At 41.9% G+C, this 26007-nt stretch overlaps 1 protein-coding gene across 1 annotated transcript in view; it reads left to right on the forward strand.

The window, feature by feature from the left end:
- Positions 1–26007, forward strand: part of OCA2 (OCA2 melanosomal transmembrane protein) — a 452602-nt gene that overhangs the window by 277725 nt on the left and 148870 nt on the right. Inside the window, exon 22 of the mRNA XM_025437625.3 lies at positions 19159–19252. Coding sequence (XP_025293410.1) covers positions 19159–19252 — 94 coding nt within the window. The remainder of the gene's footprint in view (positions 1–19158; positions 19253–26007) is intronic.

Consider the following 26007-nt stretch of genomic DNA (forward strand, 5'->3'; position numbering starts at 1 on the left):
CCCAGGGTCCTGGATCAGAGGCCCATTGTAGGCGTTAAAGGTCAGGCAGCAAGGCATGTGTCCTGCTCAGATATCTGAAAAAGAGCTTTATATGTGTTTTTGGATGAAGTAATATTGCAATATTTGAATATAAGTGTATAGACTTAAAAATGATGGAATGCTTTTGTTTAATAATGTCAACATATGCTAGCAATTACATTCTGGGGAACTACTTTTTTTTTAAATTGAAGTTCAGTTTGCCAACATACAGCATAACACCAGTGCTCATCCCGCCAAGTGCCCCCCTCAAGGCCCATCCCCCAGTCACCCCAACCCCCCGCCCACCTCCCTTTCCACTACCCCTTGTTCGTTTCCCAGAGTTAGGTGTCTCTCATGTTTTGTCATCTTGGGAACTATTTTAAATTAGGATGACAAACTTTACATATTAACTTAAAATATATGAGCTAGCCACTTTTCCCCCCCAGAACTCCTTGTGGGCATAGCTGAGGTGAACAGCCCAGCAGTGGGCACTCAGCTGGTCTTTTTTGTACAGTGCCATGTGTGGGGATGTTGCAAGTAACATTGCATGGGGTGAAGTGATGGCTGTCCTAGGATGACTCTGTAGCAATATCAAGAAGAGAATTGTTTTGTGCAGACCCAAAACCAAACTAGAAGTCTCAGGGGAATGTAGAGCATCTTGGCTTGGCATAGCAGGCAGTGTGTGTAGGCCTAGCAGGCATCCCAAATGGGCCCTGGAGTAGGCAGCAGTCCAACCTCACCTGCATTCCTTCCTGTGTTAAGGATCTCTGGGGCTCAGCTGGGAGCCATCCAAGCAGAACCTTTCCCAACAACTGCATGATTTTCAATATCCACTGGGCCATGTTCCAGGAACCATCCCTCCTCCCTCTCTTTGCATGGACCCTAGGACATTCATTATCTAGGACTGAAAGCAGCTCACTTTGACAATGTATGGAAGATCTGGAAATTGATTACCTTAATACTACCCATGTGCTTTAGCTCCCTTAAAGTCTTTGTGTACCTGCAAAGGGAAATATAACTCAGTTCTGGACCCTGCCCTAGGGTTTGTTGTTGTTGATAACTTTGTTCCTCAAGTCAACAGCCCTTCCAGCTGACCTACCTTCCTCTGGACTCTCTTTCCTCTTTAAACATCTACCTGTCATGGCTATTATTATTTCTGTGTATTAATTCTTATCTCCCTTGCCTCTATTTGGCTTTACGGTCATTGGCAAAGCACTACCCATGACCAGGTTAAGCCTGCCTCCTGCCTCCCCACCCTACATGCACAGACAATGGAGCGAGCAACAAGCACCTGCATTGCCATCTTGCCTCCCAGCCACAGCACTTCCCTCATGATTCCTTACTGCTGCCAGCCACACAACTTCTCCCTGGGCCTCATCTGCCCATGACTCTTGACTCTAGCACACCTCTTTTCTCTCTTTGAGCCTCCAGCGCCCTGCCCTCCTCTTCCTTCCTCACAGTTGATGACCTTGCTTCCCCTTTGTGACAAGATAAAAGCAGTCATATGGGAGGTTTTACAAGTAATGACCACTGTGGCTGCCCAGTGCATCCTACCTTCCTTCCAGTTAAATGGAAGGGATTCCTAGTCTCAGTGGAGGCCAGCCCCGCTACCTGGCCCCAAAGCCACAGTTCTTTCCTACATAATTTATTTTTCACTCTCCACTACATCATCCTCATCAGGTTCTAAACATGCTGCCATCTCTCCCTCAGTGAGCCATGCGTCTCTATGGCTCTCTTCCCTTTCCTCTACTTCCTTTAACAACCAACTCTGTGAAAGCATCGTCTATCCTTGCCACCCTCATCTTGCTGTAATCCCTCTTCATTTTTCTCTTGACCCCACTGCAAGACCTCATGGTATTCACCCTTGTGAGAAATCCAAGTGATGCTCCTGGTTCTCTTCTAACCTGGCCTGTCAGCAGCACATGGTAGAGGCAGCCTCTCTTCCCCTTGTGATCCTTTTCCTGCTTGGCTCCTCAAGGTTCTCCTCCTACCCATGCAGCCGCTCCTCTTTGGTCTCCTTCCATAGGTCTTCACCTTTCAGCTCCCAAATACTGGGCTCAGTTCTGACCACTTCATTCTCTAGACTCATTGCAAGTGGTCTCATACAAGCTCATGCTCTAAATTCCACTCTACTCCTTGGCTTCTCTGCAGATCCTGGGGTCAGGTATTCAATAGCCCCTCTCACCTCTCCACCTGATTCTGTGCTTCCCCAATCCTCCTCACTTCCATAAAAATTTCATTTTCTCAGTTTCTCAGGACCCCAAATCTTAGAACCAGACTGAGCCCTTGCATTTTTTTTACAGCATACAGCCAGCTGCCCTTTGAAGCTTCCAAATATGGCCAGTTCCCATAGTCTTCACCACTGCCCCCAGATCGTAGCCAACATTCCCCACTTGTGTATTGCAGTCACCTCCAAATTGTTTTGTTTCTACCCTTGCTCCACCCTCAAGCGTCCATTCTTCGCTGAGGAGTCCCATTACACTCAGCACAATTCAGTCTTGGAGTGCCTACAAGCTTTCCAATCTGATCACCATCACCTCTGGTTTCACTTCCTATCATTCTTCCCTTTATCCACTTAGCTCCAGCTACACTGGCCTCCCTAGCTTTCCTTGGACGTGTCAAGCAAACTCCTGCCTTAGGGCTTTCGTACTTCCTATTCTTTCTGCCTGAGATTTTTTACACAGATCATTAGGAGCTTGAACTTGCCCCCCTTTTATTAAGTTTTTAAAAAATATTGCCCAGTGCAAAAGTGATACCCCCTCATCTCCTTTTTGCTTTTTAATCCAAGCGCTTAATACCACCTAACATTGTGTATTTTACTTGTTTTGATCTGTTTAGTTGTTTAATGTTTATTTTTAAATCAAATTATACATTCATATAGTTTAAAGTGCTAAATCAGTCTAGAATACTTATTTTAAAAATAGCCCTTTTGTATAACTTTTAATTCATTTCTTTATTGTGGAAAACTTTATCATCATTTGCTGCTTTTTATTTTTTTATTTCATTTTTTTAAATTTATTTCTTATTGGCGTTCAATTTACCAACATACAGAATAACCCCCAGTGCCTGTCACCCATCACTCCCACCCCCCCCCCTCCTCCCATACTACCACCCCTAGTTCATTACCCAGAGTTAGGAGTCTTTACGTTCTGTCTCCCTTTCTGATATTTCCCACACATTTCTTCTCCCTTCCCTTATATTCCCTTTCACTATTATTTATATTCCCCAATGAATGAGAACATATAATGTTTGTCCTTCTCCGATTGACTTATTTCACTCAGCATAATACCCTCCAGTTCCATCCACGTTGAAGCAAATGGTGGGTATTTGTCCTTTCTAATGGATGAGTAATATTCCATTGTATACATAAACCATATCTTCTTTATCCATTCATCTTTCGATGGACACCGAGGCTCCTTCCACAGTTTGGCTATTGTGGCCATTGCTGTTTAAACATCGGGGTGCAGGTGTCCCTGCGTTTCATTGCATCTGTATCTTTGGGGTAAATCGCCAACAGTGTAATTGCAGGGTCGTAGGGCAGGTCTATTTTTAACTCTTTGAGGAACCTCCACACAGTTTTCCAGAGTGGCTGCACCAGTTCACATTCCCACCAACAGTGTAAGAGGATTCCCTTTTCTCTGCATCCTCTCCAACATTTGTGGTTTCCTGCCTTGTTAATTTTCCCCATTCTCACTGGTGTGAGGTGGTATCTCATTGTGGTTTTAATTTGTATTTCCCTGATGGCAAGTGATGCAGAGCATTTTCTCATGTGCATGTTGGCCATGTCTATGTCTTCCTCTGTGAGATTTCTCTTCATGTCTTTTGCCCATTTCATGATTGGATTGTTTGTTTCTTTGGTGTTGAGTTTAAGAAGTTCTTTCTAGATCTTGGAAACTAGCCCTTTATCTGATATGTCAATTGCAAATATCTTCTCCCATTCTGAGGGTGTCTTTTAGTTTTGTTGACTGTATCCTTTGCTGTGCAAAAGATTCTTATCTTGATGAAGTCCCAATAGTTCATTTTTGCTTTTGTTTCTTTTGCCTTCATGGATGTATCTTGCAAGAAGTTACTGTGGCCGAGTTCAAAAAGGTTGTTGCCTGTATTCTTCTCTAGGATTTTGATGGAATCTTGTCTCACATTTAGATCTTTCATCCATTTTGAGTTTATCTTTGTGTATGGTGCAAGAGAGTGGTCTCGTTTCATTCTTCTGCATGTGGATGTCCAATTTTCCCAGCATCATTTATGGAAGAGACTGTCTTTCTTCCAATGGATAGTCTTTCCTCCTTTATCAAATATTAGTTGACCATAAAGTTCAGGGTCCGCTTCTGGGTTCTCTATTCTGTTCCATTAATCTATGTGTCTGTTTTTGTGCCAGTACCACACTGTCTTGATGAACACAGATTTGTAGTACAACCTGAAATCTGGCATTGTGATACCCCCAGATATGGTTTTCTTTATTAAAATTCCCCTGGCTATTCGGGGTCTTTTCTGATTCCGCCCAAACCTTAAAATAATTTGTTCTAACTCTCTGAAGAAAGTCCATGGTATTTTGATAGGGATTGCATTAAACGTGTGTATTGCCCTGGGTAACATTGACATTTTCACAATATTAAATCTGCCAATCCATGAGCATGGAATATTTTTCCATCTCTTTGTGTCATCCTCAATTTCTTTCAGAAGTGTTCTATAGTTTTGAGGGTATAGATCCTTTACATCTTTGGTTAGGTTTATTCCTAGGTATCTTATGCTTTTGGGTGAAATTGTAAATGGGATTGACTCCTTAATTTCTCTTTCTTCAGTCTCATTGTTAGTGTATAAAGATGCCACTGATTTCTGGGCATTGATTTTGTATCCTGCCACACTACCGAATTGCTGTATGAGTTCTAGCAATCTTGGGGTGGAGACTTTTGGGTTTTCTATGTAGAGTATCATGTCATCGGCGAAGAGGGAGAGTTTGACTTCTTCTAGGCCAATTTGAATGCCTTTAATGTCTTTTTGTTGTCTGATTGCTGAGGCAGTCCCCTCGAGCCCAGTACTATGTTGAGTAGCCGTGGTGAGAGTGGACATCCCTGTCTTGTTCCTGATCTTAGGGGAAAGGCTCCCAGTGCTTCCCCATTGAGATTGATATTTGCTTTGGGCTTTTCGTAGATGGCTTTTAAGATGTTGAGGAATGTTCCCTCTATCCCTACACTCTGAAGAGTTTTGATCAGGAATGGATGCTGTATTTTGTCAAATGCTTTCTCTGCATCTAATGAGAGGATCATATGGTTCTTGGTTTTTCTCTTGCTGATATGATGAATCACATTGATTGTTTTACGGGTGTTGAACCAGCCTTGTGTCCCAGGGATAAATCCTACTTGGTCATGGTGAATAATTTTCTTAATGTACTGTTGGATCCTATTAGCCAGTATCTTGTTGAGAATTTTTGCATCCATGTTCATCAGGGATATTGGTCTGTAATTCTCCTTTTTGGTGGGGTCTTTGTCTGGTTTTGGAATTAAGGTGATGCTGGCCTCATAGAACGAATTTGGGAGTACTCCATCTCTTTCTATCTTTCCAAACAGCTTTAGGAGAGTAGGTATGGTTTCTTCTTTAAACGTTTGATAGAATTCCCCTAGGAATCCATCTGGCCCTGGACTCTTGTGTCTTGGGAGGTTTTTGATGACTGCTTCAATTTCCTCCCTGGTTATTGGCCTGTTCAGGTTTTCTATTTCTTCCTGTTCCAGTTTTGGTAGTTTGTGGCTCTCCAGGAATGCGTCCATTTCTTCTAGATTGCCTAATTTATTGGCGTATAGCTGTTCATAATATGTTTTTAAAATCGTTTGTATTTCCTTGGTGTTGGTAGTGATCTCTCCTTTCTCATTCATGATTTTATTAATTTGAGTCTCCTCTCTCTTCTTTTTAATAAGGCTGGCTAACGGTTTATCTATCTTATTAATTCTTTCAAAGAACCAACTCCCGGTGATCCGTTCCACAGTTTTTCTGGTCTCGATTTCGTTGAGTTCTGCTCGAATCTTTATTAACTCTCATCTTCTCCTGGGTGTAGGAGCTATTTGCTGTTTTTTCTCTAGCTCCTTTATCTGTAAGGTTAGCTTTTGTATTTGAGTTCTTTCCAGTTTTTGAATGGATGCTTGTATTGCGATGTATTTCCCCCTTAGGACTGCTTTTGCTGAATCCCAAAGATATTGAATGGTTGTATCTTCATTCTCATTAGTTTCCATGAATCTTTTTAATTCTTCCTTAATTTCCTGGTTGACCCTTTCATCTTTTAGCAGGATGGTCCTTAACCTCCAAGTGTTTGAGGTCCTTCCAAACTTCTTGTTGTGATTTAGTTCTAATTTCAAGGCATTATGGTCTTAGAATATGCAGGGGACGATCCCAATCTTTTGGTATCCGTTCAGACCTGATTTGTGACCCAGTATGTGGTCTATTCTAGAGAAAGTTCCATGTGCACTTGAGAAGAATGTGTATTCAGTTGAGTTTGGATGTAAAGTTCTGTAGATATCTGTGAAATCCATCTGGTCCAGTGTATCATTTAAATCTCTCGTTTCTTTGGAGATGTTGTGCTTAGAAGACCTATGGAGTATAGAAAGAGCTAGATTGAAGTCACCAAGTATTAGTGTATTGTTATCTACGTATTTCTTCACTTTGGTTATTAATTGATTGATATATTTGGCAGCTCCCACATTCGGGGCATATAAATTGAGGATTGTTAAGTCCTCTTGTTGGATAGATCCTTTAAGTATGAGATAGTGTCCCTCTTCATCTCTCACTACAGTCTTCGGGGTAAATTTTAGTTTATCTGACATCAGGATGGCTACCCCTGCTTTCTTTTGAGGACCATTCAAATGGTAAATGGTTCTCCAACCTTTTATTTTCAGGCTGTAGGTGTCCTTCTGTCTAAAATGAGTCTCTTGTAGACAGCAAATAGATGGGTCCTGCTTTTTTATCCAGTCTGAAACCCTGCGCCTTTTGATGGGGTTATTAAGCCCGTTCACATTCAGAGTTACTATTGACAGATATGAGTTTAGTGTCATCATGATATCTATTCAGTCCTTGTTTTTGTGGATTGTTCCACTGAACTTCTTCTTAAAGGGGAATTTTAAGAGTCCCCCTTAAAATTTCTTGCAGAGCTGGTTTGGAGGTCACATATTCTTTCAGTTCCTTCCTGTCTTGGAAGCTCTTTATCTTTCCTTCCATTCTGAATGAGAGCCTTGGTGGATAAAGTATTCTTGGTTGCATGTTCTTCTCATTTAGGACCCTGAATATATCCTGCCAGCCCTTTCTGGCCTGCCAGGTCTCTGTGGAGAGGTCTGCTGTTATTCTAATACTCCTCCCCATAAAAGTCAGGGATTTCTTGTCTCTTGCTGCTTTAAGGATCATCTCTTTATCTTTGGAATTTGCAAGCTTCACTATTAAATGTCGAGGTGTTGAACAGTTTGTTTTGATTTTAGGGGGGGATCTGTCTATCTCCTGGATCTGAATGCCTGTTTCCCTTCCCAGATTAGGAAAGTTTTCAGCTATGATTTGTTCAAACACATATTCTGGCCCTCTGGCCCTTTTGGTGCCCTCGGGAACCCCAATTAAACGTAGGTTTTTCTTCCTCAGGCTATCGTTTATTTCCCTTAATCTATCTTCATGGTCTTTTAATTGTTTGTCTCTTTTTTCCTCAGTTTCCCTCTTTGCCATGAACTTGTCTTCTATGTCACTCACTCGTTCTTCCACCTCGTTAACCCTCGTCGTTAGGATTTCTAGTTTGGATTGCATCTCATTCAATTGATTTTTAATTTCTGCCTGATTAGCTCTAAATTCTGCAGTCATGAAGTCTCTTGAGTCCTTTATGCTTTTTTCTAGAGCCACCAGTAGCTGTATAATAGTGCTTCTGAATTGGCTTTCTGACATTGAATTGTAATCCAGATTTTGTAACTCTGTGGGAGAGAGGACTGTTTCTGATTCTTTCTTTTGAGGTGAGGTTTTCCTTCTAGTCATTTTGCTCAGTGCAGAGTGGCCAAAAAGCAAGTTGTATTGGGAAAAGGAGAAAAAGAGAGGAGAGAAAGAAGGAAAGAAAAGAGAAAGAGAAAAAAAAAGGAAGAAAAAAAGAAAAGAAAAGAAAAAAAAGAGAAAGAAAAAGAAAGGGAAAAAAAGGGTGGGGGAAGCAAACAAATCAAAAAGCAAAACAAAACAAAACAAACAAACAAAAAACAAAAAACCCACGGGGGAGTATCTTCTGATTCTGTATACTTTAAGTCCCTTGACTTCCCCTGGAACTGTCAGTCTAGCTGGTCTTCTGGGGGAGGGGCCTGTTGTGCTGATTTTCAGGTGTTAGCACTTGGGGGAGCTGCTCTGCCCCTGCCTGGTGCAGGGCTCAGTGGGGGTTGTTTACCCCGTGAGGCCCCTGGAGGAACAACCCCTGTGGCAGCGGCCAGCTCTGGAGCCCTGGAGTCAGCTCCCACAGTAGCTCCAGAGCTCTCTGTCTGCAGGGCCTGGATGCTCCAGGGCGGGGCCGCTGATCTGCTCAGCTGGGGCAGGAGCGTCCTTGCTGTCCTGGGCCCTCCCGGCCTCTGCCTGTCCCGGGGGGAGGCCGGATCCTGGGCTGTGTCCGGGCGCCCTGTGCTCCGGAGCCTGCACTGTTGGATTCGCGCTCCTGGCTGCGCAGCCCCCTCCGCGAAGCAGCCCCTCGAGCCCCACGGAGCAGCCCCTCGAGCACCTCCGAGCTGCTCCCAGCCGCGCAGCCCCCTCTGTGGAGCCGCCCCGAGCCCCTCCCAGCTGCTCCGGTCCCGCCCTGCGCGCTGCACTCTTTTAGGGAGCTCAGGCGCAGGGTATGGCGCACTCTCCTGGGCGCGCAGTTGCTCTGTTACTGTCCCAGGGAGCCCGAGGGCATCCCCGCCCTCCTGGGTCCTGCTCCAACTCCCTGCGAGCCCCTTTCCGCCCGGGGAGGTTGGTGCAGCTCCTGCTCCTCCGGGACGGGGCTCTCCTGTCCTGGGGACACTCGCCCCGGCCTCAGCCCGGCTCCTCGTGGGGCCCCTCCCCCTTGGAGGCCTTTGTTTCTTTATTTCTTTTTTCCCCCGTCTTCCTACCTTGATAGAAGAGCGATCTCTTCTCACTGTAGCATTCCAGCTGTTCTCTCTTTAAATCTCAGGCCGAATTCATAGATTTTCAGGATGATTTGAAGGTTTTCTAGGTAATTTGGTGGGGACAGGTGATTTGGGGACCCTACTCTTCTGCCATCTTGCCCCTCCCCCATTTGCTGCTTTTTAATTTTATTTTTTGTTTCTTGAATGATACTATCTGTGTATCTGCTCCTTTTGTGGCTTTGTCTTCTTTTGCCAGAACCCTAGCATCTTTCCATGTGTATCTTTCCATGTGTATCATGGTTAGAGAGGCAATGGCTTCCTTAAGTTCAGGCATTTGGTGCCAGATTTCATAAAGGATATGGGTCTACAGTTTTCTGGTAATGCCTTTGCCTGGCTTTGGTATCAAGGTAATGGTCACTTTATAGAATGTAAGGAAGTATGGCATTCACTTCAGGCTTGGGGATAGTTTGAGAAGGATTGGTGTTAATTTTTCAGTAAATATATCTTTTAGGGATCCCTGGGTCACTCAGCAGTTGAGCGTCTGCTCAGGATGTGATCCTGGGATCTGGAATCAAGTCCCACATCTGGCTCCTTGCAGGAAGCCTGCTTCTCACTCTGCTTGTGTCTCTGCCTCTCTCTGTGTGTGTCTCTCATGAGTCCCACCTGATGCGGGACTCAATCCCAGGACCCTGAGATCAAGACCTGAGTCAAAGGCAAAGGCTTAACCACGGAGCCATCCAGGTACTCCTCATTAAATATTTTTAATTTAAAACATTAAAGCATTTCTTAAATGTTTTGTAAAATTCACCAATTTGGAAGTGTTCTCTCCCCTTCAGTATTTTGGCAGACTTTGAGAAGGATTAGCATTAATTCTTGAAATCTTTGGTAGAATTCACCAATGAAACCATATGGTCTTGAGTTTTTTTCTTTTTGAAGACTTTTCTTTATTGATTCAATCTCCTTACTAAAGGGCAGCCAGTGTGGCCCAGCTGTTTAGCGCTGCCTTCATCCCAGGGCCTGATTCTGGAGACTCAGGATCGAGTCCCATGTCAGGCTCCCTGGATGGGGTCTGCTTCTCCCTCTGCCTCTCTCTCTCTCTCTCTCTCTCTGTCTCTCTGTCTCTCATGAACAAATAAATAAACTCTTTAAAAAATATCCTTACTAAATATGAGTCTATGCAGATTTTCTATTTCTTTGTGATTCAGTCTTGGCAGGTTGTATGTTTCAAGAAATTTATCCATGTCTTTTCGGTTGTCTAATTTGTTGTCATATAACTGTTCATGGTAGTCTCTTACAATCCTACGCACGTCTGTGGTTTCAGTTGTGATGTTTCCTTTTCTATTCTTATTTATTTGAATCTTATTTTTTCTTAGTTTAGTTAAAGGTTTGTCCATTTTATTTATCTTTTCAAAAAAGTGGATCTTAGTTTCATTGATATTATATATATATACACATATATATACACACACATATTTAAATGTACCTATATCACAGTATACATCTTTTAATCTTGTGTATCCTTTAATAGATTGTTGTTGGTATAGTTATTTTTAATATTTTTGTCTTTTAACCTTTATACCAGAGTTAAGTGATTCACATTCCGCCATTTATAGTATTAGAGTATTCTGAATTTGACTCTATACTTACATTTACCAGTGAGTTTTATACTTTCATTTGTGTTTGTGTTACTAATGAGTAACTTTTCAGCTTGAAGTACTTTCTTTGGCATTTCTTGCAAGGTAGGCTAATGGTGATGAACTTCCTTAGCGTCTGTTTGTCTGGGGAAATCTTTATTTTTTCTTCATTTCGGAAGTACTGCTTTGCTGGCTGCTTTGCCAACATTCTTGGTTGGCAGTATTTTTCTTTCAACATTTTGAATATTCTTTTGTGGACTGCAAGGTTTCTGCTGAGAAATCCATTGATGGCCTTATAGGATTACCTTGTATGAGAGAAATTATTTTCTCTTGCTGCTTTTTGAATTTTTTGTTTTGATTTTAGGCATTTTAATTATAATGTGTCTTAGAGAAGAATAGGTGGATTAAAATTTTTGGGTGATCTGTTAGTTTCATGAACTTGGGTATCCAGTTCTCTCCCCAGCTTTAGGAAGTTCTTAGCGAATCTGAGAAACCACCAAGGAGCCGACACCGATGCAAGCGCACGAGGGTTTATTAGCAAGCTCGAGCTTGGGTCCAAGTATACCCGACACAGCGGAGCAGGGGCTTGGACCCTGAGGCTAAGAGGCATAGCACCTTTATAGGGGCCAGTGGCCAATGGGATTGTAACATAGGCCGAAAGTTGCACAGTCATGTCGGTCCACACGCAGGTGGCCATTGAATTACATCTTACCCTATAGTATCCATTTGAGCTGGCCTATTACTTTGGTCAGAATTGGCGTGCAGTTTTGGCGGGTACAAGGTGGGGTTACATTGTTATGAGCCGATTTCTGATAAGGTTGTGCTCAGAGGCTTGACTAGGGTGGCAGCACCTTAAGCAATAAGCAGGTCCTGTGGAGGTCATACAGGAGGTGGCAGGTGCAGCACAAAATGGAGTTTGTCCTGCTCTGCTTGTCCAAGGGTAGGGGATTTTTGTTAAATTTCCTGGGTCCCACAGCCACTCCTTTCTACCTCCCTTTTTCTGGGACTCCAAAGATACATAGATTGTTTCCCTTGATGGTATACCATAAGTTTCATAGGCTTTCTTCATTTCTTTTCATTTTATTTTTTTTCTCATCTGGGTGATTTAAAATGATTTGTCTTTGAGTATCATGATTATTTGTTCTGCTTGGTCCAGTTTACTCTTAAAGATCTCTATTGAATTCTTCAGCTAAGTCATTATACTCTCCAGCTCCAAAATTTCTATTTCATTCTTTTAATATTTTATTTCTCTTTGTTGAACTGTTTGTTCTAGTTTTGCTTTTCTGTTTTTGTTAAGTTGTTTGTTCCCTTATAGCCCTCTGAGCATTTTTAGAACAATTATTTTGAATTCTGTGTCATACAATTCCTGGATCTCTATTTCTTTGGCATCAGCTGCTGAAAATTTACCATGTTTCTTTGGAATTTTCAGAACCCTCTAGACTTGTGTAGGTTTGTGTGCATTTGAAAAACCAGTCACTTCTTCCAGACTTAATGGACTGAGTAAGGAAAGACCTTTACCTACAGGTAGGGACAAGCTGGACTGTGCTACTATACCTGGGTATAGTGGTGGAGGGCATGAAGTGTGGGGTCAGTGGAAGCTCTGGTTCTGGAGTGTATGGTGAATTGTTGGTTCATTCAGCCTGCTGAAGTCCACACTGTCACTGTGTGATTCTTGGTGACTACCGTGGGTGGTCTACAGAGGCTACAAATGCTTTTGTGGTCCTCAGCATTGCCTCTACGTTTTTGTGGCTAGGGGCCAGGGTTGGCAGAATTGGTGGTTGGAACTGATGATGTGCACACACTTTGTTGCAGGGGGCAGCTGCAGGTGCCTGTGTGGTGGCAAGGACTAGTTGCAAATACACACGTAGTGGTATGGGTCAGGACCAGCAGTGAGGGGTGGGGCCAACTGAAGTTGCCCTGCTGTTATAGAGGCTCTGGTTGTCTGTGTGTGCTACCATGGCTGCTTGTTCTTGTCAGAGGTACACAACAGTAGAGGCTAGCTTTAGGAGGTGGGTAGGGGCATGCAGGTGTATAGCTGGAAGGGCTACCTGCAGGTGAGCCCAGTGGTACAGGCCACTAACAGGAGATAGGACCAAATGTGGAGTCACAAGAAGCTATGCGGGGCCTTGGCTATTGGTATGCACTACTGTGGCTGCAGGATCTTGTCATGGGTGTGCACATGGCAGTGAAAGTCAGTGACACATGTCAGACTAACAATACAGAATAGACAGCTGGAGGGGTTACTGAGCACATACACAGAGGTGAGGGTCAGCAGCAGGGGTCTAGGCTTGTGTCTTGCATTTGCACAACTGCAGTAGCCTGGGCTGGCTACTGATGCAGTTTCTGGGCTATGGGTGAGGCTAGCATAGAGAAAGTGGGGAGGGATTCAGGTGGCTTGTATCAGGAAACACAAATACCTGGGGGCAAAAACTGATAAATATGCAGAGGGTTTGCAGCAACCATGCTGGCCAGTGGTGTCTTCAGTGGTAAAAGCTACCAGGGTCATCTGCAGAGCAGGTCACTGGGAACTGCTGTCTGTCCTGCTGTGTAGCTGATACTGGCAGGCCCTGGTTTTCTTCCTTGTTCATAGCCATGTCTGTAGATCTCAGGTTTGCCAGGTCTCTGGATGGGGTGAAACTGAAGTACATCCTCATGTGGCGTCCTGAAAGTCTAGGGAAGTAGGTTGCTCAACTGTTTGTTGAGAACTGAGCATTTTGAGTATTATCTTGTAATACCCTTTAGATTTAATTCTCCCACTCCTCAGGGATTGCTAAATCTTGCTCATTGAAAGGTTGGAGCCTTTCATTTCTGACTTTTCCTAACTTTTTTTTTTTTTTGCTAAGTGTGCATTTCTTGTGAGTGGCCATTGATGTTTCTCTTCTGTTATCTCTACAATAAACCAGTATTTTGAAAAATAATTTCTTAAGTGTTTGGCTCACAAAGTTGGGCAGGGGGTGGGGGACCAAATAGTTTCATGAAATCTGGAAGCTGCTTAATCCCTCAGGGATTAAAACAGTGGCCAGTATCTGTGCTGATCTCTCAGGGTTTAAAAGCAGTAGTCGGTAATTAACACACATACCCAGTTTTTGGAGGACAAGATCCTTATTGTCCACCTTGCTAGCAGGAAGTTGCACATAAATGTGGTTTTCTGCTACAGGGCTGGGAGGATGGCGAATGATAACCAGTATAAGAAAGGCAAAATTAAACAGTTTCTTCTTAATCTCTTCCCTGGCTCCTGCAAGTGTTGGTTCACAATCCAGATTTCCAAAATAATTAAAGGCATACCTCAGAGACATTGTGGATTTGATTCTGGACCACACAACAAAGCAGATATTGAATCAAATGCATTTTTTGTTTTTTCAGTGCATATACAAGTTATGTTTACCCCATTGTATATTGTAGTTTATTAAGTATGTAATAGCATTATCTCTAAAAAAAACAATGTACATTCCTTAATTTAAAAATACTTAGGGGCACCTGGGTGACTCTGGAATTCCGGGATGAGTTCTGCATTGGGCTCCCTGTGGGGCGCTTGCTTTACCCTCTGCCTATGTCTCTGCCCCGCCCCTCTGTGTGTCTTGTGAATAAATAAAATCTTTATAAAAATACTTAATTACTAAAAATGCTAACCAGCATCTGAGCTTTCAGTGAGTCATAATCTATTTTGCTGGTGGAGGGAATTACCTACATTTTGGTGGCTGCTGACTGATCAGGGTGATAGTTGCTGAAGGCTGGGGCAGCTGTGGCAATTTCTTAAAGCAAGAAATCAATGAAGTCTGACATATCAATGGACTTTTCCTTTCATGAACAATTTCTCTGTAGTGTGTGATGCTCTTTCATAGCATTTTAGCCACAGTAGAGTATCTTTCAAAATTGGAGTCAGTCCTCTCAAACTCTGCTGCTGCTTTATCAACTAAATGTATGTAATATTCTAAGTCCTTTGTTGTCATTTCAACACTCTTTACAACCTTTTCGCCAGTAGATTCCATCTCTGGAAACCATTTACTCTGCTTATCAGTAAGAAATAATTTCTCATCTGTTTAAATTTCATCATGAAGTTGTAACAATTCAGTCACATCTTCTGATTTTAGTTCTCTTGCTGTCTCTACCCCATCTGCAGTTACTTCCTCTATTGAAGTCTTGAACCCCTCAAGATCCATAAGGGCTGGGACAGCTTCTTCCAAACTCCTGTTCATGTTGATATTTGGACCTCTTCCCATGAATCATGAATATTCTTAATGGCATCTGGAATGGTGAATCCTTTCCAGAAGGTTTTCAATTGACTTTGCTCAGAGCCATCAGAGTAATCACTATCTATGGTAGTTATAGTTTTAAAAGATGGTTTTCTTAAACAGTAAGACTTAAAAGTTGAAATGATTTATTGATCTATGGGCTACAGAATGGATGTTGTGTTCGTAGTCATATGTACAATATTAGTCTCATTGTACATCTCTATCAGAGCTTTTGAGTGACCAGGTGCATTATTCATGAACAGTAATATTTTGAAATAAATCTTTCATTTTCTGAGTAGTAAGTCTTGACATATTCACTAAATAATTTTGTAAACAAATGTGCTATCACCCAGGCTTTGCTATTCCATTTACAGAGCACAGGCAGAGTAGATTTAGCATAATTCTTAAGAGCCCTAGGATTTTTAGAATAGTAAATGAACATTGGCTTCAACTTAATGTCACCAGATGCATTACGCTGTAGGAAGAGAGTTAGTCTGTCCTTTCAGCTTTGAAAGCAGGCATTGAGTTTTCCTTTCTACCTATAAAAGTCCTAAATGGTGTCTTCTTCCAGTAGAAGGCTGTATTGTCTACATTAAAAATCTATTCCTTAGTGTATTCACCTTCATTAATTATCTGAGCCAAATTTTCTTTTTTTTTTTTAAGATTTTATTTATTCATGAGAGAGACACACAGAGAGAGAGGGGCAGAGACACAGGCAGAGGGAGAAGCAGGCTCCATGCTGGGATCCCGAGGTGGGACTCAATCCTGAGACTCCAGGATGACACCCTGGGCCGAAGGCAGGTGCTGAATCACTGAGCCAGCCAGGGATCCCCTAGCTTTTGGTTTAAAGTGAGAGATGTGCAACTCTTCACTTGAACACTTAGAGGCCACTATAGGGTTATTATTTGACCTAATTTCAATATTATTCTGTCTTAAAAATTGGGGAGGCCTGAGGAAAAGGAGAGAGATGGGAGAATAGCTGGTTAGTGCAACAATCAGAACACACACAACATTTATCAATTAAGTGTACCATCTTATATGGATGTGGTGGGTCTTGGTGCCCCAAAGCAATTACAATAGTAACATCAAAGATCACTGACTACAGACCACCATAACAAAAATAATAATGAAAAAGTTTGAAATATTGCGCAAATTACCAAAATGTGACACAGAGACCCAAGGTGAGCAAATAGTGTTGGAGAAATGGCCTGCCAATTGACTTACTCCATGCAGGGGTGTCACAGACCTTCAACTTATAAAAAAAAAAAATGCAGTATCTGTGAAGCACCATAAAATGCAATAAAGAAGGTTTGCCTGTATTGTTTTTTTTAATTTTTATTTATTTATGATAGTCACAGATTGAGAGAGGCAGAGACATAGGCAGAGGGAGAAGCAGGCTCCATGCACCGGGAGCCCGACGTGGGATTCGATCCTGGGTCTCCAGGATCGCGCCCTGGGCCAAAGGCAGGCGCCAAACCACTGCGCCACCCAGGGATCCCGGTTTGCCTGTATTGTAATGGATTGAATTGTATCTCCCCAAAAGTTAGGTTAAAGTCCTAATCCCAGGTTCCTGAAATTGTGACCTTATTTGGAAATTTAGTCTTTATAGAAATAGTGAAGTTAAAATTAGTTCATTAGGATGGACTCTAATACAATATGACTGGTGTTCTTATTAAAAGGGGGAATTTGGAAGCACAAGCAGGCATGCAAAGAAGGAAGAACATATGAAGACAAAGAGAATCTGGCCATGTCAACTGGAGTGAGGCACCTATAAGCAAGGATTATTAGGAAGCACCAGAAACTACATGAGGCTGCAAGGATCTTCTAGAGTTGCCAGGGAAAGCGTGGTCCTGCTAACAGGACTTTAGACTTCTGGTCTTTGTAACTGTGAGACAATGTGTTGCTGTTGTTTCAAGCTACTTGGTTATGGCAGCTCTAGGAAATTGATAATAGTTACTTCAGACGGTTGCTGACTTCAATAATTGTTTGGGTGGAATGGTGGATGGATTTCTGGAGCTTCCTACTCTGCCGTCTTCTATGACATCCTATTTATTTATTTATTTATTTATTTATTTATTTATTTATTTACTCTAATATAAGCTCTATGAGGACACGGAATTTTGTCTCTTATGTGAACTCTTATGTAGACATAGCATTAACAGACAAATACTGCAGCAGTAGGTCACTTATTATTGAATGCTTTAAGACACAAAGGAACTTGGACAAGTCAATATGGTCCCACCCTGGTGGAGAAGTGAGGTGTGTGTTAAATGTGATGATGGAAGTAAGTTCAGCATAATGTGATATAAAGCATCAGCCACTTTGGGAAAGCCAGGGGAGGTTCCAGAAGACAGATGGCCAATGCTGTGTGAATTTGTGCTTTGTTTGCTCCTCCAAAGAGCCAAAACTTCAAGTTTGAAACTCTCTGTGACAGCATTTGGGTTCATCATGAGACAACAAAAGCAAAGATTGAAACATGCAATGAAGATTGCTCAGGGGCCCCTGTGCCAGGAGTTTCTGTGTCTGCATCAGAGAGATTTCCCAAGATGTTTTCTCTTCCAATAAATATTTGGGGGAAAAAATGTGAGCTTTTTAAAATGCTTCTTGTGACCCAACAAATATTAAGGGCTCTTTCTCAGACCTTATAAGGCAATTCTGGATACTTGTAAGCAGGGCTGGCAGAGCAACATGTGCAGTAGGCTGGTAGAGAGGAGTGTGTGCAGCAGGTGCATAGGTCTGCAGGTCACCTGCAGCCTGCCGGTCAGTCTCTGCTGGAGCAGATGGGATCTCCTCAATGTGTCCTTCCTCTGGGGCCCCCATAGGGCAGCAGTATTTTCTAGGGCATATTTTTCTCATGGCCAAACCTGAAGCTCCAGAGTAGCTTGCAATAACATGGGATGCTTTTTTCTAGTCCACTTACCTTTCATTGGTCAAAGCCCAGTGTCAGTGGGGTGGGGAAGTGGATCCTTTTGCCCCATTGGGGCCACTGCAGAGGCATGCATGTGAAGTCCTACTGCAGGGATAAAGAACTAGGGAGTGATCCAATTTTCCTAATTAAACAATTAGGCATTACTTTTTATGATGTCAAGTGGCCTGCTCTCCAGCAGAGCATAGTTCTGCTGTCCTTTGATTCTCTACAGCAAATGAAATCATATGTCACATATCTTCACATTAGTTTCGGCTTTCTGCTTTTGACTTTGGGAAATCCTTTCTGAATGGGTTACCATTGGAACCCTCCTCACCTGCTCTTTAGAGATGTACACACAAGGCCCTGGGGCAGCAGATTCAATGGTCCTTCCCTAACATCTTGTCTTGTGTGCTGCCCTGAGGAACCTAGCAGTGGCAATATGGACCAACATCCCCCCCAAGCCAGCTGGAAGCAGGCCTCATGGCTACATCCTCTCCCTGGCTACATTCTCCTACATTAGCAACATGATCCACAAGGGGACATGCTTTTGGAACACAAATTCCTTACAGAAACCTCACAGCTGCTGCATGTTTCTTTGATAACAATAATATGAAATTCATCTTTGTCAGAAAGGTACACTGGATCCTAGCATGATTTACTAGAGTACTACTTTCTAGTTATTGAATCTGATACCTATTATCATATGAACATCAGCAGGGTTGGGAAGACTGCACAGAGAGCAGTGCTGAGAAGTGGTTTAGCACATGGTTACCATTGTGCAGTTTGGAATCAGAGAACTGTGCTCAGGTTCCAGTCTGATCACTTATAAGATATGTTTCTCTCCATACCTTGATTTCCCCATCTATCGATTGAAGGATGACAAATAGACCTGAAGGATGTTTGAGGATTAAATAACGTGATATGTGCGTGGAGTTAGTATAAAACTTGGTCCACTGCAAGGCTAAGAAATGTTGGTTAGATGGTAAGAGTCATGGTCTCAGCCACTGTAGAGGTTCTACAGGACTTTATGCCACTTAGGATCCACAACAGAAGTTAGGGCAGTTGAGGAAAACCAAGATTAGCTAGTTGGTCATATGGCTGGAAACAAAAACATCTCCATGGACTCAAACTCAAGGTTCTGTGGATTCTGAAGTTTACTTTGTTTTCCTGTTGAACATCCTATGCTTCTTACAGTTTGATGAAAAAGTGCTTTAGATTTTGTAAATCAGTCACATTAGGGAAACTCTTCTGGGTTTCCATGTATTTGACTGTAGTGTTCCTTTCCTTTACAGATTCCTGTGCTCCTGAACCTCATCCAAGACCCTGAGGTCAGCCTGCCTGCACCGCCGCTCATATATGCCCTGGCCCTTGGAGCCTGCCTGGGAGGTAAGGGGGTGTGATGCATTCACAGAAGTGACCTCAAAGTGGTGGTTTATACATGGTGGTTTACATGAAGGTAAATTAAGGAGAGTTTGGATGATTTCCTGAGTCAAAAGCCATCTTCAGCTTTTACTGAAGCAATTCTAGAGCTCTTCTATTCCTCTGTAAGCTTGTCACTTCCCGCCCTCTGCAGAACTTCCCCTGACATTCTAAGACTGCAGCCTGAGGATGATCATTACTGAAATCTCAAAGTGAATGTGCTCCCACGCTGCACCCATACTTCACCCACACAGATGTGGCTTGTGTTTAGAAACAGATTTTGAATCAGAAACCATCTTCAGTGCAGTTTCTTATTTCCTCCATAAAGGGTTGGGGGGAAGATGAATCAGTAAATAAAGATCTAGAGACTCTAACTTAAGAGTAAGAAAAAGGATGAAAGATTATTCTTTTTTGGACAGGGGAATTGTCCTTTAGAGAATTTAAGAAGTAAATTAGTGAAAGTATCAAAAGAGACTAACCTCTGGTGAGCAAACAAGGGTTTTGATCATCTTTTGAGGGAGCTTGTGTTAGAGTCCTTCTCATTTTTAGGAGGCATAATCACCTTAGGGAACACAAGAGGATTTTGGAGAATCTTCGATAAACACACCAGATACATTTAAAGTTTTTATTCTTATATCCAGGCATGCTTAGGTAATCCAGCTTGCTTCATTCTTTGATTACACTCTGACTATGAAATCAATAACTCTCTGTTTAGTTTATCTCTTTGTTTATAAAGGGGGATTAGTGTAATTCAGTAAAGTCGCTATGATTTCTGGAGGGAGCTAATTCATTTAATTCAGCAACTTAGACTTCGATTACTTATGAGACTATAGATCTGGTAAAATGGCCCCCATTTAAGCATTAGCCCCAGGAAAAGCAATAACTGTATTCACAGCTACATTTAACATCAGTGATAGAAACAGAATCTAGGGGCACCTGGAAATATGTCTGTTATGTGGGACTTTGTTCATTAAACCTTACTGAGCATCTGCTGTAACCTGAATTCTGCTTTTGAGTGGGGAGATAGTGACCTAAGCTAAGGTTACACCTGAAACAGATGTGTCCTCTCATGGAGGAATGCACAGAGTACTTAGAGGTCCCAGACAGAGCCTAGAGGGAATCTCAGGGAAAGTCCTCCAGAGAGGAAAGCTTTGAGCTGGGTCTCAAAAGGTGAGAAGCCTCTTGGTCTAGTGCTGATTCCCCAGAACATGTAGAATGAATGTGGGTGGGATTATCAAGGACAGAAGTTAACATGGACCATTTACATGACTAATAACCTAAAATACATATAAATGCCTTTTGACTGAGGCACCTTTGAAAGCAGGGATTCAGCTGTAATGAATAATAAATGTATTAAGGCTTTGAATCTTTTTAACCTAGTAGCTCTGGTCATTGAATGACACTTGTTCCTGGATTGCAGATACCCAGTTGTGCTGAGTGTTAACTTTATACTTACTCTGTAAGGGATCCTCTTTCATCGACTCAGAGTTTGGAATTACTTTTTTAAAAATTGTGGTAAAATGTACATGGCACACAATGTACAATTTAACTATTTTTAAGGATGTACAACATAAGCAGCCATTAGAGAAATGTAAATTAAAACTACAGTAAGATATCATCACATATATGTAAGAATGGCTAAAATAAAAAATTGCAAAAACACCAAGTATTGACAAGGATGTGGGGAAACTGGATCACTTATACACTTATCATTGGAGCTATAGAGTGGTCCCATCACTCTGGAAACGGTTTGGCAGTGTTTTAAAAAACGTAACCTGCAACTACCATAAAACCCAGCAATTGTACAACTGGGCATTTATTCTAGAGAAATGAAAACTTATGTTAACTCAAAACCTACGTAAAAATGTTGATTTGTGATAGCCAAAAAGTAGAAATAAACCAGATGTCATTCAATAGTAAATGACTAAAAAAACTGTGGTACATCCCTACCACGGAATGCCACTTGACAGTAAAAATAAATTATGAATTGACACACATAGTAACCTTAATGGATCTCCAGGAAATTATATGGAGTGAAAAAAAAGTCAGTATCAAAAGATTACAGACTGATTACATTTATATGATATTGAAGAGATACAGTTGTAGAAAAGCAGAATAGATTAGTGATTAGTGGGGGTTAAGTACAGGGCAAGGTGGAAGGAAGTGTGTCCAGGTGTAAAAGGGCCATAGGAGAGATCATTTTGGTGATGAAAATGTTCTGTATATTGACCATCAATGTCACTGTTCTGATTGTGATATAGTACTATGATTTTGAATTACCTTACCATTGAAGGAAACTGGTAAGTGATACATGGGATCTCTTTATGTTATTCCTCATAACTTCATGTGAATATACAGTTACCTCAAATAAAACTTCAGTTGCAATAATAGAAAAAGGAAAAGGCAGAGGGAAGAATGTTCTTATTGATTAAATCCATAATTACTAAACTAATTAAATATGGATAGATAGGCTGACTGAAAAATAAAGTCAAGGAAATAAACAATAAATTACAGAATAAAAATAAAACACATAAAAATTCATTATGAGAAATCCAATATTTGACTTCTAAGAAAAATCTCAGGAAAGACACTGAAATGAAGGAAGGAATTTATCCAAAAAATAATAGAAGTGAATTTTCCTGAGTAGAAGCAGCACATGAGTGGATACATACCTAATGCCATCTTTGTGAAATTTTGGAACTTTATGGAGGCTTAGAAACCTGCCTAATGTCATACAAGTAGTAAATCTTAAAGCTGGGAATCTAGCAGCCCAGCTCCAGAGTTTATTGGCTAAGGTCTCTTTATGTTGAGAACAAGAAATTAGAAATACTACTAGGTTTAGCAAAAAATGGCACAAAAATAGTGTTCAAATTTGGAGCAAATTAAAATGAAACACGACTTTAAGCAAATGATAGAACATAAGAAATGAGACTTGATTGGCCCGTGGTCCTGGTAGATGGTAAATGGTCTTGGCCTTACAGGGGTTGCATTTACATAGTCTGGATGGTATAAATGTTGCTGACTGAGTTTCCCAGTTGGAATGAACCCACATCCAACCTTGGAAGTCTTAGCTACTCGTAAAATATGCTACGGTTGTTAATTTCCTTGACTCTCAAGCTTTTCTATTTTATTTGTTGCCATATCCATGTATTAGTTGTATTAAAAATAAATTTTAAAGATAATTTAAATATCTACTGGTTAAAACATAGAGAACAAATAAAAATGAAGACGACTTTAGGTCCAAGCATGCATGTTGTCTTTTCAAAGTTACCTAGGGATTGTGGACAATCCAGGAGACATGTGGCTGCATTAAAACCTGTTTCTTCCCTTTGGTCATATTCAGATCTCGAGTGACAGGTGTTTCTTCCACTTGCCAAAGGGATTTCCAGCATATAGTTAATTTTTATGTTTCCTGTCAAGTGGGAAATTATCAGTGGTCTGAGAGCATGGCATATTTGATCCAACTTGGACTGGCTGATAAAGGATGTTAAATTGGAGATTCTTTATAAACTTATAAAATATCCATCAAAAATGAAACATAGTTTTGAAAACGTTGTTTTGTCTCTAGATCCATATATCATCTTTCCATGTAGGACTACCCAGACATGCCAAGACAGGCAACAGCTGTTCACATGCACATACCAAAACCTATTTGCTCCTCTATAAATGGAAGCAGGAAAGGAGGCCTGAGCCTCATTAGTGACACCTAGGGCTTTTTTCTCCTTACCACATGGAACACATGCCATTTGTGGAGTACCATAAGAAAGTCTGGTAGCATCTTATTAAATTGCTACAACAACCATTGACATTTGAATAGTACCCTCATATTTTTAATCAGGAAAGGTGGTGACTATCCTCATTTTATTCAGAGGTTACTGACTCACCTACATCTCTTCCCCAGTGATGATAAGGCAGGGGTAGCCAGGTGCATTCTGCTCCTTGCCAAAGTCATTTGGAGTCAAGGAGGCATGAGGGAGTTATTCTGTGGGGATAGAGGGCCTTCTGGTAATGATTTCCCTGAGCCTGAGAACAAATCTTAGGCAAGAGAGTGCTCCTGCTTCTTTCTCCGGATACTGTCTTCTGTCATGTGGTAATGAAAGGGCCTGGAGCCCTTTCCAGACTGAGTGTGGGGCCAAGTCTGTTGATGAGTGGAAGAGCATACAAGTGGAGATAACTGGTCCTGAAAAACACCACTGAAACCTGCAACTAACAATGAGTCTTGACTTGCCTGTCAGAGGAGATAAACTCTCTGTATTACCAACACCATACTGTTTCTAATCTTCCTTTCTCATGACCAAAAACAGCTTAATCAATATAACAGAGCTGATCAGTGATCACTCTTGATTACACGGTTTAGCAGAGTTGAGACTTTAAAGGAGGTCTTCAGAATCCAAATCTAGCATTCTTTCTACTCTACCTGCTGATATACTCTGTTTCCAATACACTTGTGCAGGGCCCGTTGTCTGGCTAACCCAACACTGCTCCTACTCTCTTCTCTCTTGTGTCCCTCTACTGTTAATAGTTGCTCTGTAGCTCATCTGCACTGTTTGTCTCATTTTGCTAACCAAGAAGATATGAGGGAAACCTGTTTGGGAGCCTCTAAACATAGATTTTACCCCTTTGATAAAAATGTATTGATACCAGTTCTTCTCCATACTTCCTACCTTAAATATGACCATGAAACCATCTGTGATGAGTGGGAGAGGCCAAAAAAATTGCGAAGACCCACTTGTGAAATTACTTATGACACTGACCTGATGCTTGGCAGCCCTCTGTCCCTAGGCTTCTTGTTACATGGGAGATTATTTTCCATTGTGTATAAATCACTGTTATCCAGGTTTTCTGATACATATAGCTGAAAGCTTTCTTAAAAAAATCAGCCATCCAAAAGAATGAAATTTACAATTTGCAATGACATAGCACATGTTGTGCTAACTGAAATAAGTCAGAGAAAGACAAATGCCGTATGATTTCACTCATATGTGGAATTTAAGAAATAAAACAGATGAGCAGGGGAAGGGAAGGAAAAATAAAATAAAATGAAAATGGAGAGGGAGCCAAACCATAAGAGATGCTGAACTCTGGAAATGAACTGAGGCTTTCTGGAGGGAAGGTGAATGAGGGGGATGAGGTAATTGGGTGATGGGTATTAAGGAGGGCACTTGATGTAATGAGCACTGAGTGTCATATGCAACTGAAAATCACTAAATTCTGCCTCTGAAATTAAAAATATAGTATATGTTAATTAATTGAATTGAAATAAAGAATTTTTAAGAAAGAAACAGTAATCAGTGAGACTTAATAGGTTAAAGTACCACTTCCCAGGTTATGAGGTATTCAGGAGGCTGAATGACTTCCTGCAAAGGGGTGATTGAAAGGCAAATCTGGGGAAGGATCTCAGGCTATGAGGCCATATCCCAGTGCAGAAAAGGCTTTTGGAGGAATAGCAATCTCCATCGTGCCATCTGTGTTATATTCCTGAAAAGGTGGCTAGGAGTCAGATATACAAAAGCTGAACAACTGCCTTACTGAGAGAAGTCAGTCCAGCCCTTGCTCGTTTCTCTGCCTCATATTCTTTCTAAGGAAAGATTTTGAGCTGTGGGGCTCTTCACTCTACCCCTCTCTCCAGCCCTCTTCATCATGCAGCCAGAAGACCAAGATTCTATCCCTTGCCTTAGATCTTTGAAACTCTCCTATTCCATTTCCCAGATCCAGAAGTGCTCAGGAACAAATTTACCTACTGAGCCAGTGCCCCCTGGCAAAAGGAAGGAAATAGAAAGGGCCTTTCATTTTCTGGCAAGTGGTCTGTTGCAGTTGAGGAATTCATACCAATTACAGTATGACAAGATAGTATTGATCCAGGCAATAGGATTTTAACTGGAAATAAGGGGCTATTTCTTTCAATCATTAATCCCTAACAGGAGAGAAGAAAAGTGTTGCTTTTTAGTTTTAGAGTTCACACAGTTTGCTGAACGTACCCTGGGCCATGTGTTAAGCTCCATGCTATCCAGAAGCAGGGCTTACCATGTCAAGTTCTGGAGTAGCAGTGCTTGGAGATTACAGGGAAAACACCACCCTGGCACTGAGGTACATGCTCTGCAATGGAGGCTGGCAGGACAGGACCATCTGAGGATCATGGGCATTCCTGTAGGGATAGCTTTGGCAGACTTGGGAAATAATTGCAGGGCAGGATGGCTCACCAAGGTGTGGAACCTCATCAGCAGGTCTCCTTACTGATAGCAGGAGCCAGCTGGCTGGCAGGGTGAAGGGATGGATATGTTGGTGTGACAGAACCAAGAAGAGGCTGAGTGAGGCCATCATTGCTGTGGAATTTGTACATTACGACCTTCTTAAGACCTTCAGATGACCTGCATGACTGTCTACAGAAAGGCCTTGGGCCTATGTCATGCACATTGAGCTTTTCCCTCTCTGATCCTCCTCTGGAGTCAAAACAGCTGGCTCTAGTCCTGGGCTCATCACTTCCCAGCCCCAACATTTCACCATGTTGCCTTTCTGTGCCTTAGTTTCTTCATAGGGACATTGGGGACCCTAGGGGTCATGGGGAAGATGAGGTACCACACCTTTAGAATGTCTTCATGAGGAGACACTGAGCAGACATCTGGTCTTGTCATTCTCAAATTGTTCTCTAGCAGAACTCACTCCACACTGAGGCCTGCATATGTCCCCTTGCCTTGTTGAAGCTGGCTGTGCCTTCTCATTCT

This window comes from Canis lupus, chromosome 3 (assembly GCF_003254725.2).
Source record: "Canis lupus dingo isolate Sandy chromosome 3, ASM325472v2, whole genome shotgun sequence".
Lineage (NCBI taxonomy): Eukaryota > Metazoa > Chordata > Mammalia > Carnivora > Canidae > Canis > Canis lupus.